This window comes from Hyla sarda, chromosome 2 (assembly GCF_029499605.1).
Source record: "Hyla sarda isolate aHylSar1 chromosome 2, aHylSar1.hap1, whole genome shotgun sequence".
Classification (NCBI taxonomy): Eukaryota; Metazoa; Chordata; class Amphibia; order Anura; family Hylidae; genus Hyla; species Hyla sarda.
The window spans coordinates 102,117,189-102,132,646 of NC_079190.1; the positions used below are offsets into that span (position 1 = coordinate 102,117,189).

General features: G+C 43.6%; 1 protein-coding gene across 7 annotated transcripts in view; it reads right to left on the bottom strand.

Moving 5' to 3' along the window:
• The window catches only part of LOC130358853 (E3 ubiquitin-protein ligase TRIM39-like), a 63,022-nt gene that overhangs the window by 41,544 nt on the left and 6,020 nt on the right, over positions 1–15,458 (bottom strand). For all 7 annotated transcript variants that reach the window (XM_056562735.1, XM_056562734.1, XM_056562729.1 and 4 more), the window contains exons 4-5: positions 15,173–15,403; positions 8,541–8,563 (exon numbers count right to left, since the gene is read on the bottom strand). In XM_056562735.1, coding sequence (XP_056418710.1) covers positions 8,541–8,563; positions 15,173–15,403 — 254 coding nt within the window. The remainder of the gene's footprint in view (positions 1–8,540; positions 8,564–15,172; positions 15,404–15,458) is intronic.

The following is a 15,458-nucleotide window of genomic DNA, read 5'->3' on the forward strand; positions in this document are numbered from 1 at the left end:
GCAACCGGGGCCTATAAAAAGCTCCAATATGTGCGATGTAAAACTAAAGCTTGTTCCACAAGTAACATTTACAGAAAAAATAGAGTTATGGATCTTATAATATGAGGATACAAAAGTCAATTGCACTGCTCAAAAAAATAAAGTGAACACTTTAAACAACACAATGTAACTCCAAGTCAATCAAACTTCTGTGAAATCACACTGTCCACTCAGGAAGCAACACTGATTGACAATCAATTTCACATGCTGTTGTGCAAATGGAACAGACAACAGGTGAAAATTATAGCCAATTAGCAAGACACCCCCAATAAAGGAGTGGTTCTGCAGGTGGTGACCACAGACCACTTCTCATTTCCTATGCGTCCTGGCTGATGTATTGGTCACTTTTGAATGCGGGCGGTGCTTTCACTCTAGTGGTAGCATGAGACGGAGTCTACAACCCACACAAGTGGCTCAGGTAGTGCAGCTCATCAAGGATGTCACATCAATGCGAGCTGTGGCAAGAAGGTTTGCTGTGTCTGTCAGACAGACACCATGAGGGTGGTATGAGGGCCCAATATCCACAGGTGGGAGTTGTGCTTACAGCCCAACACTGTGCAGGACGTTTGGCAAATTTGCTACTGGCACCCAGTGCTTTTCACAGATGAAAGCAGGTTCAAACTGAGCACATGTGACAGACGTGACAGAGTCTGGAGACACCGTAGAGAACGTTTTGCTGCCTGCAACATCCTCCAGCATGACCGGTTTGGCGGTGGGTCAGTAATGGTGTGGGGTGGCATTTCTTAGGGGGCCGCACAGCCCTCCATGTGCTTGCCAGGGGTAGCCTGATGAGACCCTCAGACCCTTTGTGAGACCATATGCTGGTGCGGTTGGCCCTGGGTTCCTCCTAATGCAAGACAATGCTAGACCTCACGTGGCTGGAGTGTGTCAGCAGTTCCTGCAAGAGGAGGGCATTGATGCTATGAACTGGTCCGCCCGTTCCCCAGACCTGAAACCGATTGAGCACATCTGGGAAATCATGTCTCGCTCCATCCACCAAAGCCACGTTGCACCACAGACTGTCCAGGTGTTGGCGGATGCTTTAGTCTAGGTCTGGGAGGACATCCCTCAGGAGACCATCCACCCCTCATCAGGAGAATGCCCAGGCATTGTAGGGAGGTCATACGGGCACATGGAGGCCACACACACTACTGAGCCTCATTTTTACTTGTTTTAAGGACATTACATCAAAGTTGTATCAGCCTGTAGTGTGGTTTTCCACTTTGATTTGAGTGTGACTCCATATTCAGACCTCCATGGGTTGATAAATATGATTTCTATTGATAATTTTTGTGTGATTTTGTTGTCAGCACATTCAACTATGTAAAGACGAAAGTATTACATTTGATTAGTTCATTCATTCAGATCTAGGATGTTATCTTAGTGTTTCCTTTATTTTTTTGAGCAGTGTATTTTTCTTAATCAAAGTTAATCAATAAATTGTATGCATCCCAAAATGGTGCCAATTCAAAACCCAACATAAAAAAGGCCTCATAAGGCTATGTAGAGAGAAAAATAAACATTTGGAAGGTGAAGGGGCATCCCACAAGGGCTCAAAGGGAAAGCACACTGGAGAACATGTAATACAAGATTCAAATTCCAGGACGGGGTGGGGAGAGGTAAATAGTAAGGGCATGAGCCATGCCGTGGAAGAAGGTCTTGACATGACTAACTGAAGATAAGGGTCTCTGGAAAAGAGCAGAAAGAGCAGACACCTGACACTAACAAGAGCTGAGGTCCAAGCTTGTGTCCAAATGTATCAAAGAAGGGTCCCAACACTCAAGATACTAGCTCAATCTCAATTTGTTTATTTATGCATAAACATGGCATACATGAGTACGCATTACGGCTAAACAGCCTTTATCAACTGTGTGTTGTATCCGTTAGGACACATTATATAGGATATCATCCGACTCAAAGATACCGCATCATCACAATTAATTAATGAGAAACACATATGTAGAAAAATAATCACAGTAAATACTTGTATTATTCCGTGCGGAGTCTTCTCGGAGTAATCTTTCAATTCACTCCCCTATGGTTGTGCACTTTAAGCGACCATGTAGCGCTATGGCCCCCCCAAACAACAGAGCGGCAGCTATACTACATCTATCCAGATGTTAATACCCACTTGTCTTCTGTTTCTACCTTCATAGATGGTCACCGGATGTGCAGCAGTAAATAAAAGACATAATCACTGTGCAAGTTTAAATGGGCACTGTCATGAACATTTTTTTTGATATGTTGTAGTACTTAAGTACTACAACATATCTCTAATGTTGGGGGGGTAGGGGGAAGGGGGGTAGGGGCAGGAAGAGGCTCCCCCGCACCCGTCCCTCCCGCATCAACTCCCTCCTTCCCCCATGAAGCTCCTGTCCTGGGCGGCGGCAGCCAGCAAAGCCCCGGGCGGGGGGTAGGCCTGGTGCAGGGAGAAGCGCAGCTGGAAGGGGCTCCGCACGTCCTTCTTCAGCAGCCACCTGAGGGGAGTCCGGGGCTCCAGGGGCCCCTCCAGGTCCACTCCACTTCCATGGCCGTGCTCCGGCTCAGCTCCAGCTCCCCGCCGCTGTCCGCCCGGTAAGAGGAGTGAAAGAAAAGAGGAGCGGAAGGAGAAAGAGGAGCGGAGGGGGTAACTGCATCCATAGAATCATAGGGGCATTTGTAGATAGAGCTTGTGGGTCTTCAATCCGGGAGACAAACTGCAGCAGCTGATGATTGAGGCACAATGTTATGAGATTGACATCCGGGGTTCCCTACCTGAGGCAGATCTGGGTGAAGACCTTGGGATGTAGAGCCTATACTCTGGCATCGGTACACAGAATGTGCTGTTACATTCTATGTCTAAAGCTTCTATTAGTCTGTCTATTTCAGACACAGAATTGGCCAAAGGACAGTGGTAAACTTGGAGAGGAAACTGTTCATTTAGGGGTTAGCTGACCACAAAGACACTTGATCCAGGGAAATGGATAAAGGATGTCCATGCGCTTATGGTTTGTAAAAGAGCTTGTCCAAATGCTTCTATTCTTTAGTGAGCAGTTTTTTAAAAGAGAAGGAATAAAAAGAAAAGAGAGAAAAAAAAAAGAGATAGAGATGTAGAGATAGGCAGCAACCTACCATTGGTACCTGTGTCCCCCCAAAAGATGCCTTGGAAAATACAAATTTTCCTGATTATTTTCATATCATGTTTTAATGCTGTTTATTCATTGAATAATATTTACCCCGAGTCATCCCGTGCATGAAGCGAACTCTGCTCCATGCCGGATGATGGGCGACCACAGCTGTCACGCCCCCTATATTCATGTTAAGCCACCTTCCATAGACATGAATGGAGGGGGTGTGGCGTGAAGTCACGAACACAGAAGCTCCAAGAACGTCGTGGTACCGACCCAGAGATCATGGGGTCTCAGCGGCAAGATCCCCCACGATCAGACATCTTATCCCATATGCTTTGGATAGGGAATAAGATGTCTAGGGGCAGAGCACCCCTTTAAAAATAATAAAGGCCCTATTTAAAAGGGTACTCCGGTGCTTACACATCTTATCCCCTATCCAAAGGATAGGGGATAAGATGCCTGATCGCGGGAGTCCCGCAGCTGGAGACCCCCGGGATCATGCACGCGGCACCCCGTTTGTAATCAGTCCCCGGAGCGTGTTCGCTCCGGGTCTGATTACGCTCGACCGCAGGGCCGGCGGCGTGTGACGTCACGCCTCCGCCCCCATGTGACGTCACACTCCGCCCCTCAATGACAGCACACGGGGGTGGAGGCGTGATGTCACACGCCGCCGGCCCTGCGGTCGAGCGTAATCAGACCCGGAGCAAACACGCTCCAGGGACTGATTACAAACGGGGTGCCGCGTGCATGATCCCAGGGGTCCCCAGCTGTGGGACTCCAGCGATCAGGCATTTTATCCCCTATCCTTTGGATAGGGGATAAGATGTGTAAGCACCGGAGTACCCCTTTAAGCTTTTAAACATACAGCCCTACATCCACTTAACACACAGCCTCTGAACATAGGTGATAATTAGCTGGTACAGAAAATGTTATCCATACAAAACAGTCATGCAGGATGTCTGAAATTTGTGTGTGTGCAGTTTGAGAGGTATGAAGCTTTCTTTTTCCTTTTAGTTTATTACATTTATTTTCATTTTATTTTAAGATATTTTTGGGTTGGGCCGGGTTAGCAGGGAACATGTTTTCCATGTGTTCCCTGCTGTTCCTATATACAGGGACAAGGAACAGATTTTTTCAGTCACCTGTCACAGTACATGAACAAGCTTTTAGTGCGAGACCCTGATCATGCCAACAGTTATGTGTGCAGGAGTGTGCAGAGCTGTTGTTAACCCCTTGGGGACGGAGCCCATTATGACCCTAAGGATGGGAGCATTTTTTGCAAATCTGACCACTGTCACTTTAAGCATTAATAACTCTGGGATGCTTTTACTTATAAGTTTGATTCCGAGAATGTTTTTTCGTGACATATTCTACTTTATGTTAGTGGTAAATTTTCGTCGATACCTGCATCATTTCTTAGTGAAAAATTAAAAAATGTCATGAAAAATGTGAAAATTTTGCATTTTTCTAACTTTGAAGCTCTCTGCTTGTAAGGAAAATAGACATTCCAAATAAATTATATATTGATTCACATATACAATATGTCTACTTTATGTTTCCATCTTAAAGTTGACATGTTTTTACTTTTGGAAAACATCAGAGGGCTTCAAAGTTCAGCAGCAATTTTACAATTTTTCGCAAAATTTTAAAATCGGAATTTTTCAGGGACCAGTTCAGGTTTGAAGTGGATTTAAAGGGTCTTCTGGTTAGAAATACCCCATAAATGACCCCATTATAAAAACTGCACCCCTCAAAGTATTCAAAATGACTTTCAATAAGCGTGTTAACCCTTTAGGTGTTTCACAGGAATAGCAGCAAAGTGAAGGAGAAAATTCAAAATCTTCATTTTTTACACTCGCATGTTCTTTTAGACCCAGTTTTTGAATTTTTACAAGGGGTAAAAGGATAAAAATCCTCTCAAAATTTGTAACCCAATTTCTCTCGAGTAAGAAAATACCTCATATGTTTATGTCAAGTGTTCGGCGGGTGCACTAGAGGGCTCAGAAGGGAAGGAGCGAATGGGATTTTGGAGAGTGAGTTTTTCTGAAATGGTTTTTGGGGGGCATGTCACATTTAGGAAGCCCCTATGGTGCCAGGACAGCAAACCCCGGCCAACACCGCACACTATTATGGAAACTACACCCCTCAAGGAACGTAACAAGGGGTACGGTGAGCCTTAACACCCCACAGGTGTTTGACAACTTTTTGTTAAAGTCGGATGTGTAAATGAAAAAAAAAAATTTTTTCACTAAAATGCTGGTTTTTCCCCAAATTTTACTTTTTTACAAGGGGTAATAGGAGAAAATGCCCCCCAAAATTTGTAACCCCATTTCTTCTGAGTATGGAAATACCCCATGTTTAGACGTCAAGTGCACTGCGAGCGAACTACAATGCTCAGAAGAGAAGGAGCGTCATTGAGCTTTTAGAGATAATTTGTTTGGAATGGAAGTCTGGGGCCATGTGCGTTTACAAAGCCCCCCGTGGTGCCAGAACAGTGGAACCCCCCCCCACATGTGACCCCATTTTGGAAACTACACCCCTCGCGGAATGTAATAAGGGGTACAGTGAGCATTTACACCCTACTGGCGTTTGACAAATCTTTGGAACAGTGGGCTGTGCAAACAAAAAAATTACATTTTTCATTTTCACTGACCACTGTTCCAAAAATCTGTCAGACACCTGTGGGGCGTAAATGCTCACTTGCACCCCTTATTACATTCCGTGAGGGGTGTAGTTTCCAAAATGGGGTCACATGTGGGTATTTATTTTTTTGGGTTTATGTCAGAATCGCTGTATAATCAGCCACCCCTGTGCAAATCACCAATTTAGGCCTCAAGTGTACATAGTGCGCTCTCACTCCTGAGCCTTGTTGTGCGCCCGCAGAGCATTTTACGCCCACATATGGGGTATCTCCGTACTCCGTACTTTTTTTTCCTTTTACCTCTTGTGAAAATAAAAAGTAAAGGGCAACACCAGCATGTTAGTGTAAAAAAATTTTTTTTACACTAACAGGCTGGTGTAGACCCCAACTTTTCCTTTTCATAAGGGGTAAAAGGAGAAAAAGCCCCCAAAATTAGTAGTGCAATTTCTCCCGAGTACGGAGATACCCCATATGTGGCCCTAAACTGTTTCCTTGAAATATGACAGGGCTCCGAAGTGAGAGAGAACCATGCGCATTTGAGGACTAAATTAGGGATTGCATAGGGGTGGACATAGGGGTATTCTACGCCAGTGATTCCCAAAAAGGGTGCCTCCAGCTGTTGCTAAACTCCCAGGATGCCTGGACAGCCAGTGGCTGTCCAGAAATTGCGTGGAGTTGTTGTATTGCAACAGCTGGAGGCTCCATTTTGGAAACACTGTCGTACAATACATTTTCATTTTTATTGGGGGGGCAGTGTAAGGGGGTGTATATGTAGTGTTTTACTTTTTATTAGGTGTTAGTGTAGTGTTTTTAGGGTACATTCACACTGGTGTGTTACGGTGAGTTTCCCGCTAGGAATTTGCACTGCGGCGAAAAATGTGCCGCAGCTCATACTTGAAGCAGTAAACTTACTGTAAACCCGCCCGTGTGAATGTACCCTGTACGTTCACATGGGGGGGGGGCAACCTTCAGCTGTTTCAAAACTACAACTCCCAGCATGTACTGACAGCCCGTGCATGCTGGGAGTTGTAGTTTTGCAACAGCTGGAGGCACACTGGTTGGAAAACCTTCAGTTAGGTTCTGTTACCTAACTCAGTATTTTCCAACCAGTGTGCCTCCAGCTGTTGCAAAACTACAACTCCCAGCATGTACTGACAGACCGTGCATGCTGGGAGTTGTAGTTTTGCAACAGCTGGAGGCACACTGGTTGGAAAACCTTCAGTTAGGTTCTGTTACCTAACTCAGTATTTTACAACCAGTGTGCCTCCAGCTGTTGCAAAACTACAATTCCCAGCATGTACTGATCACAGAAGGGCTTGCTGGGAGATGTAGTTATGCAACAGCTGGAGGTAAGCAACTACAACTCCCAGCATGCAGAGACAGCTGTTTGCTGTTTGGGCATGCTGCGATTTGCAGTTTTGCAACATCTGGAGGGCTACAGTTTAGAGACCACTGAACAGTGATCTCCAAACTGTGGACCTCCAGATGTTGCAAAACTACAACTCCCAGCATGCCCAGACAGCAAACAGCTGTGTGGGCATGCCAGGAGTAGTAGTTTTGCAAGATCTAGAGGGCAGTATAGATATCATTGTGCAGTGGTCTCTAAACTGTAGACCTCCAGCTGTTGCAAAACTACAAATCCCAGCATGCCCACACAGCAAACCGCTGTCTGGGCATGCTGGGAGTTGTAGTTTTGCAACATCTGGAGGGCTACAGTCTAGAGCCGTCCTCTTCTGCCGCACGCAGATCTCCGTGGCCGCCCGCCGATCACCGTCGCTCCACTGCCTCCGGACGGGTAAGTGATCTTCGGCGCCGCTCCTCTTAGTTTTCCCCGTTCTGGCCCGCCTATTGGGGGTGGGCAGGACGGGGAAAACGAAAGTAAACCCCCCGCCCCCGATCTGCTATTGGTGGTCGCGTCTAGACCACCAATAGCAGGGATAGGAGGGGTGGCACCCGTGCCACCTCACTCCTATCGCTTCAGGGGGATCGTGGGTGTCTTAGACACCACCGATCCCCCTTATATTCCGGGTCACCATAGACCCTTAATGTCCCGGAATCCACGCAAATCGCAAGTGAGAATTTACACGATCGCCGATATGGGGGGGGGGGGGGTCTAATGACCCCCCTGGGCATTTGCACGGGGTGCCTGCTGATAGATATTCCCACGGGCGTATGGATACGCCCTTAAGTACCAGGACGCAAGGGCGTATGCATACGCCCTTCGTGCCCAACAGGTTAATAAACAAGCTGCAGGCACAAGGAACAGCTCTTTAGCTTGTTAACATACGTGGAGCAGACGTCATAGGGTTAAAGGGATTGTCCCGGGAGCTAGAAAGCTATATTTTACCTTTCTCTCTCCCCGGAGCTCCACTTTTGGTGCATGTGGACACTGCTCAACAGTTTTCTTCTTGAAGGGGGTGGGTTGTGTAGCCAGGGTCATCTACTTAGTTGTGACTGATGCTTGTGGGCAAAACCACACACACAAGGCAGTGGTGAATGGGCAACTTAGTACATGCCCCAGTGGGGGAATGTATGTTTATGAATGGGGAAAACTGGCACAATCTTGAACTGGTTAAAATATCTTTGGGATCATAAGATAAGTACTTTCCTTTCGATGAGTTGTGTCCATACATTTGACTGGATATATGTTCATTTGTTTGGAGCAAGGTATTTCGCAATTCAAAGTGTGTGAGATGTTTAAGCACAACTCAAGTTCTGTATATATGCACATTAAAACAGGAAAACTGTACCTGCCCACAGTAGCTTTCTGGTCCTGTGTTGGGCAAAGAAAGAAGAAAAAAGTTTTAGTATAAGTCCTTATGCCTGATCCAAGCAGTGTTATTTTTAAGTCCAATGTGAATGGCCTATATAAGTACCAATGAATTCCTTCCCACCCCACAAAACAAGCAGGGCCATATGTCCTTCTCTTTCTTAAAACGGCAACGTTTCAGACAATATTTGTTTCAATCATTATTTTACATTTATTTTTATAGTATTCATTTATTTACAGATTATAATAAGCTGCAGGTTCCAGGGGGAGAAATAAGTATTAAAGCGCAACTGTCATGAACTCCGGGCTATACAGCCTTTGTACTGTGTGCAGATGGTGTGTACAGCATTGTTTTTACCTTATTTCTGCCAGCTTTCATCACCCCAAAAATGCTTTTGATCACAGCCACACACAGTCGGATAGGTGTGGAATGAGGTACGCTATGCCCTGCCACCGCCACGCCCACCCAGTGTCAGTGCTGTTAATGCTGTGTGGCTCGCTCCCCCATTGTCTGCTCCTCGCTCCCCCATGGCGGGGCATAGCATACCTCGAGCCACGCCTATCCGACTGTGTGTGGCTGTGATCAAAAGCATTTTTTGGGGTGATAAAAGCCAGCAGAAATAAGGTAAAAACGGAGCTGTACACACCATCTGCACACAGTACAAAGGCTGTGTGTAGGTTATAGCACCCAGAGTTCATGACAGTTGCGCTTTAAATATGTCACCATTTTTCTCCCTAAATATATTTCCAAGGTGCTACTGACATGAAATGTTCACCAGATGTTGATAACAACCCAATTAATCTATATATACAAAAACAAGCAAAACAAATAAGTAAAAAAATTAAGAAAGCGTTAACTGTCATTAGTAAGAAACTTAAAAAAGTTTCTTACCAAAAAAAAAATAGTACAGATAAAAACTACAGATCACTGTTCAAAGAATGAGCCCTCACACATCCCCGTATATGAAAAAGTATAGTGGTCAGAGGAGGACAATTTTAAACTTACTAATTTTCATACAAAAAGTTAATCTAATTTGGGTATCGTTGTAATTATATGGACCTAAAGAATAAAGAGAGTATCATTTTTACCGATACCTGGATAGGTGATAAGATGTCTAGGGGCAGCCTCTCCTCCTTACCTTTTAAAAATCATAACCCTTTCAATTTTCCACCTAAAAATCCATATTATGGCTTATTTTTTGCGTCGCCAATTCTTCTTTGCAGTGACATTAGTCATTTTACCCAAAAATGCACGGCGAAACGGAAAAATCGGGAAAAAATGCCATTTTGTAAATTTTGGGGGCTTTCGTTTCTACGCAGTGCATATTTTGGTAAAAATTACACCTTATCATTATTCTGTAGGTCCATACGGTTAAAATGATACCCTACTTATATAGGTATGATTTTGTCGCACTTCTGGAAAAAATCATAACTACATGCACAGAAATTTATACGTTTAAAAATGTCATCTTCTGACCCCTATTACTTTTTTATTTTTCCACGTACAGGGCGGTATGAGGACTAATTTTTTGCGCCGTGATCTGAAGTATTTATCGGTATGATTTTTGTTTTGATCAGACTTTTTGATCACTTTTTAATGGTATAAAAAGTGACCAAAAATACGCTTTTTTTGACTTTGGAATTTTTTTTACGTGTACGCCATTGACCGTGCGGTTTAATTAATGATATATTTATATAATTCGGACATTTACGCACGCGGCGATACCACATGTTTATTTTTATTTACACTTTTATTTTTTTTATGGGAAAAGGGGGGTGATTCAAACTTTTATTAGGGAAGGGGTTAAATTACCTTTATTAACACTTTTTTTTTACTTTTTTTTTTGCAGTGTTATAGGTCCCATAGGGACCTATAACACTGCACACACTGATCTTTTACACAGATCACAGGCGTGTATTAACACGCCTGTGATCAGTGTTATCGGCGCTTGACTGCTTCTGCCTGGATCTCAGGCACGGAGCAGTCATTCGCCGATCGGACACCGAGGAGGTAGGTAAGGGCCCTCCCGGTGTCCTGTAAGCTGTTCGGGACGCCGCGATTTCACCGCGGTGGTCCCGAACAGCCCGACTGAGCAGCCGGGTCACTTTCACTATAGAAGCGGCGGTCAGCTTTGACGCCACTTCTAAAGGGTTAATACCGCACATCGCCGCGATCGGCGATGTGTGGCATTAGCCGCGGGTCCCGGCCGTTGATGAGCGCCTGGACCGACGCGATCCCGCTTCATATCGCGGGAGCCGGCGCAGGACGTAAATATACGTCCTGCATCATTAAGGGGTTAAAGGCATTGAACAGGATTAGAAGAACCTGACTACCACCTATAGAAAACAGTGTCACATCTGTCTATGGGTAGTGTCTGGTTAGGCAGTTTTTCTAACACTGTACAACCTATTTAATCTCTTTCTGACATTTCATATGTACGTACATCAATATGTCAGGAGGGCAGTATGGAGTGCATTAACCCCTGCGTCAGGTCTATAAATCAAGCTCAGGAGCTGAGCTCGCTTCATATCCGTTTGGTCACAGCTGCTATCAGCTGTTTGCTGATTGGGACACCCGTGGCAAAATAGAGGATGGTGGGAAGGCCCTTACTTGCCTCCTTGCCGTCCGATCGGTGTTCCAGGAAGCCATAGCAGGCTGTAACAATGGAGCACAGATAACACTAATCAATGCTGGTCTATGAGACAGCATTGTTCAGTGTTTGCAATCTAAAATGTGCATATAATCGTTCCCTATGGGGACTAAAAAATTGTGAATAATGTTGATAAATGTGAATTAACCCCTTCCATAAAAGTTTGAATCACCCCCCTTTTCCCATTTTGTAAATAAAATTATGTAAACAAAAATAAACAAATATTTGTGGTATCTCTGCATACGTGAATGTATGGAAGTGTGTTGTTCATTACATTGTAATAAACAACTTTTAAATAGCATTGCTGTTAAAAAAATGTCTATTTATATATATTTTTTGCTTTCTTTGAAATGACCATTAGGGGTCTCCCTAGATGTCCTGACCGCAAGTCTCCAATAGAGTTCGGACTTATGTCGACCTGGCATGAGTCCAAACTCTGACAGTGCAGCTGGGACACTGATAAGCACAGCTCCACTCCCTGCCTGTCAATCACACATAATGGGGAACACTAGGGCATACTGAGCCACTCTGTGGGCATTTGACTAAATTACTTATTATTTTTACAAAAACCCACCATTTTCTTTATATAGATTGGTCACGGGTCTCGGCAGATGCGCAGCGCAGCACAACAGGTCCGGTGATGCTCCTATACTCCTCCTCCCTGAATAGCACATGCAGTGCTAAACAGGGAGCAGGAGGACCCGGAGCAGCCTGCTGTGCAATTGGCCGCTCATCTATGTGCGTTCCGACAGGGAGCGCAGCATAGATGAGCAGAGGGCAGAAGAAGGCCCCCAGCAGGCTTCAGTGACATCACGCCTGCTGGGTAATGCCAACTTCTTCGGCTTGAAGCTCCGGCAACAGTGAGCAGTAAGGTAAGTAAAGAAAACATTTTTAAAGCTAGAAACATTTTTTTAAAGGCAGAGAGGGGGGGTTAGCGATAGTTGGGTAACAGGTAGGGACAGAAAAAAAATGATAGATGGTGACAGGTACTCTTTAAACTGCATGATGAACTGCCTGCACATATAAAAAAAAAAAATTTGGTATATATATATATATATATATATATATATATATATACCAAAGTCCAGAATTGCATATTCTTGTTCACTTCATATACCATAAAAAAATTGTAAAAAAATTGGCCAGTCCTTAAGGGGTTAAGAAGCCGACCATACTCCATATGCAGTGAATGCCAGCTGTGTATTACAACTGACACTTGTCTGCTATAACTGGAATCAGAGATAACTCTGATCACAACAGATTAATCCCGGTCTATAGTGGCCTCAGCATCTATGCCATTAGACAGGTTCTTGCATGTCATTTGATCAGCCTCTCGAGGTTACAGTACAATACACTGCAAACCTCCTAAACCACATTATATATCGCACAGAGTTAACTCTGTAACGCGTTGTTGTATTCTTGTCATGAGTTGTACCCGCAGAAACTGCCCGCTTACCCAATCACTGACAAGGATCTTCACTGTGGCCAGTTAATGGTTGAGCGGGCAGTTTGTGAAATTAATTCCTATCTTATTTTACCATCATGAACATAGAAGGGCTTATTTTTTGTGGAATGTTTTTATTTTTTTACCTGTGAGGGCTTCTATAACGTGAGTGAGATCAATTGTACTTTGTTATGATATCACACATTTTACCACAAAATCTGCAATGAAGCTCAAAATAAATTATTTGTGGGGTGAAATAAACTTTTCGGAGGTATTGTTTCTATGCAGTGCACTTTATGGTTAACGTGAAAAAGTATCTTTTGGTCCATATGGTTACAAAGATACTCCATGTTTAAAACTGTCCTCTTCCGACCTTTACAACACTTATTTCTTTATTTTTTTGCATCCAAGGCCTATATGAGGGCTCATTTTTGTGCTGTGATCTGTAGTTTTTATCAGTACCATTTTTGTTTTGATGGGACTTTTTGACCACTTTTTTATGGTTTATAAAGTGACCACAAATCAGCAATTTTGGACTTGTACATGTATGTCCTGTGTCCTCTAAAGTTTAATTTTGCCTATAGGCAACATACTGTATAACTACTGTTATAGTTTTTTACAGAAAGGGGAAGAAAACAGCTACCTTGCCATTGGTTTTTAACCCCTTAAGGACTCAGCCCATTTTGGCCTTAAGGACTCAGACAATGTAATTTTTAAGTTTTCGTTTTTTTCCTCCTCGCCTTCTAAAAATCATAATTCTTTTATATTTTCATCCACAGACTAGTATGAGGGCTTGTTTTTTGCCTGACCAGTTGTCCTTTGTAATGACATAACTCATTATATCATAAAATGTATGGCGCAACCAAAGAACACTATTTTTGTGGGGAAATTAAAAAGAAAAACACAATTTTGCTAATTTTGGAAGGTTTCGTTTTCACGCCGTACAATTTATGGTAAAAATGACGTGTGTTCTTTATTCTGAGGGTCAATACGATTAAAATGATACCCGTTATTATATACTTTTATATTATTGTTGTGCTTAAAAAAAATCACAAACTTTTTAACCAAATTAGTACGTTTATAATCCCTTTATTTTGATGACCTATAACTTTTTTATTTTTGGTATGAGGGCTCATTTTTTGCGCCATGATCTGTACTTTTTTTTGATACCACATTTGCATATATAAAACTTTTAATACATTTTTTATAATTTATTTTTAATAAAATGTATTAAAAAAGTAGCAATTTTGGACTTTTTTTTTTTTTACGTTCACGCCGTTCACCGTATGGGATCATTAACATTTTATTTTAATAGTTCGGACATTTACGCACGCGGCGATACCAAATATGTCTATTAAATTTATTTTTTACGCTTTTTGGGGGTAAAATAGGAAAAAACTGACGTTTAACTTTTTTATTGGGGGAGGGGATTTTTCATGTATAGGACATAGAACAGATCAGTGTTATCGGTCATCTTCTGTTCTGGTCTGCTCGATCTCAGACCAGAGCAGGAGACGCCAGGAGTCGGAAGGTGAGGGGACCTCCGTGCGGCGTTCTTTATGATCGGATCCCCGCAGCAGCGCTACGGGCGATCCGTTCATTCATTGAAATCGCGTACTGCAGCAGATGCCGGGATCTGTATTGATCCCGGCATCTGAGGGGTTAATGGCGGACGCCCGCATTGCCGGCGGGTCACTGGCTGCGATCAGCAGCCGGGATCAGCTGCGCATGACACGGGCATCGCTCCGATGCCCGCGGTTATGCACAGGACGTAAATGTACGTCCTGGTGCGTTAAGTACCACCGCACCAGGACGTACATTTACGTCCTGCGTCCTTAAGGGGTTAAAGCTGTAATTTTATGGGTTTTACCATTGTCTGGGCTCTGAATGGATAAAAAAAGAAAAGAAAAACAAACTAATTTGCTTTCATTCTTCACTGTGTCCATTCAGACAGTGCTTGGTTCCAGCAGAGCAGCTAATCCTGCTTTGATAGGAAGCAGGCGTTGACAACCAATGGTAGCAGTGACCTACCTAAGTGAGTGAAGTGCTGCTTAGCTAGGACTGGACAACATTGGGACAGACATGTAGGGGAATTAGGGCATGTGAGTATATGTTATATTAAAAAGGAGATCTCCAGGATAGAAAAACGTATCCCCTATCCTAAGATCTCCAGTACGGGCCCCGACTCTCCTCCTGAATTGGTCGTGTCGACCACCACATAAAGCGATGGCCAACACGCCCCCTCAATGCATCTCTATAGGAGAGTGCTGCACTTGGGAATCTCTGGCTTTCCCATAGAGCTGCATGCGGAGGGCGTGTCGGTCATCGCTTCGTGTGGTAGTCGACATGCTCCATTTAGAAGACAGTGGTCGGGCCCCCCACGATCTCACACTTATCCCCTATCCTGGAATACTCCTCTAACATTGATTCCAATCTTATACAGTTTTTTTTTTTTTTTTTTTTTTTTTTAAGGTTACAACTTTTGTGCAGTTAACATAATCCACTACTTTTTCTCACCTGATCAATAGGGCTGTTTGAAACTTGAAAACTTTTTTCAAGGTCATCAATGATTTTTTGGAGGGATGAGAGCTGGTCATTGAGCCTGCTGACACTTTCATTTCTCCTCTGTTTAATTGTTTTCTCAAGGTTATCCAGGCGGTGGATGATGATTGTTTCTTCATCAGCCAGAAGTTGTCGTAAATTTTCAAAACCTGAAGTCACCATTTTACGTTTTTGTAAAACTTCAGCCTTTGAGAATGAGTAGAATCACAACTTTAGTGCAAGCAAAGGTGAAAAAAAACTA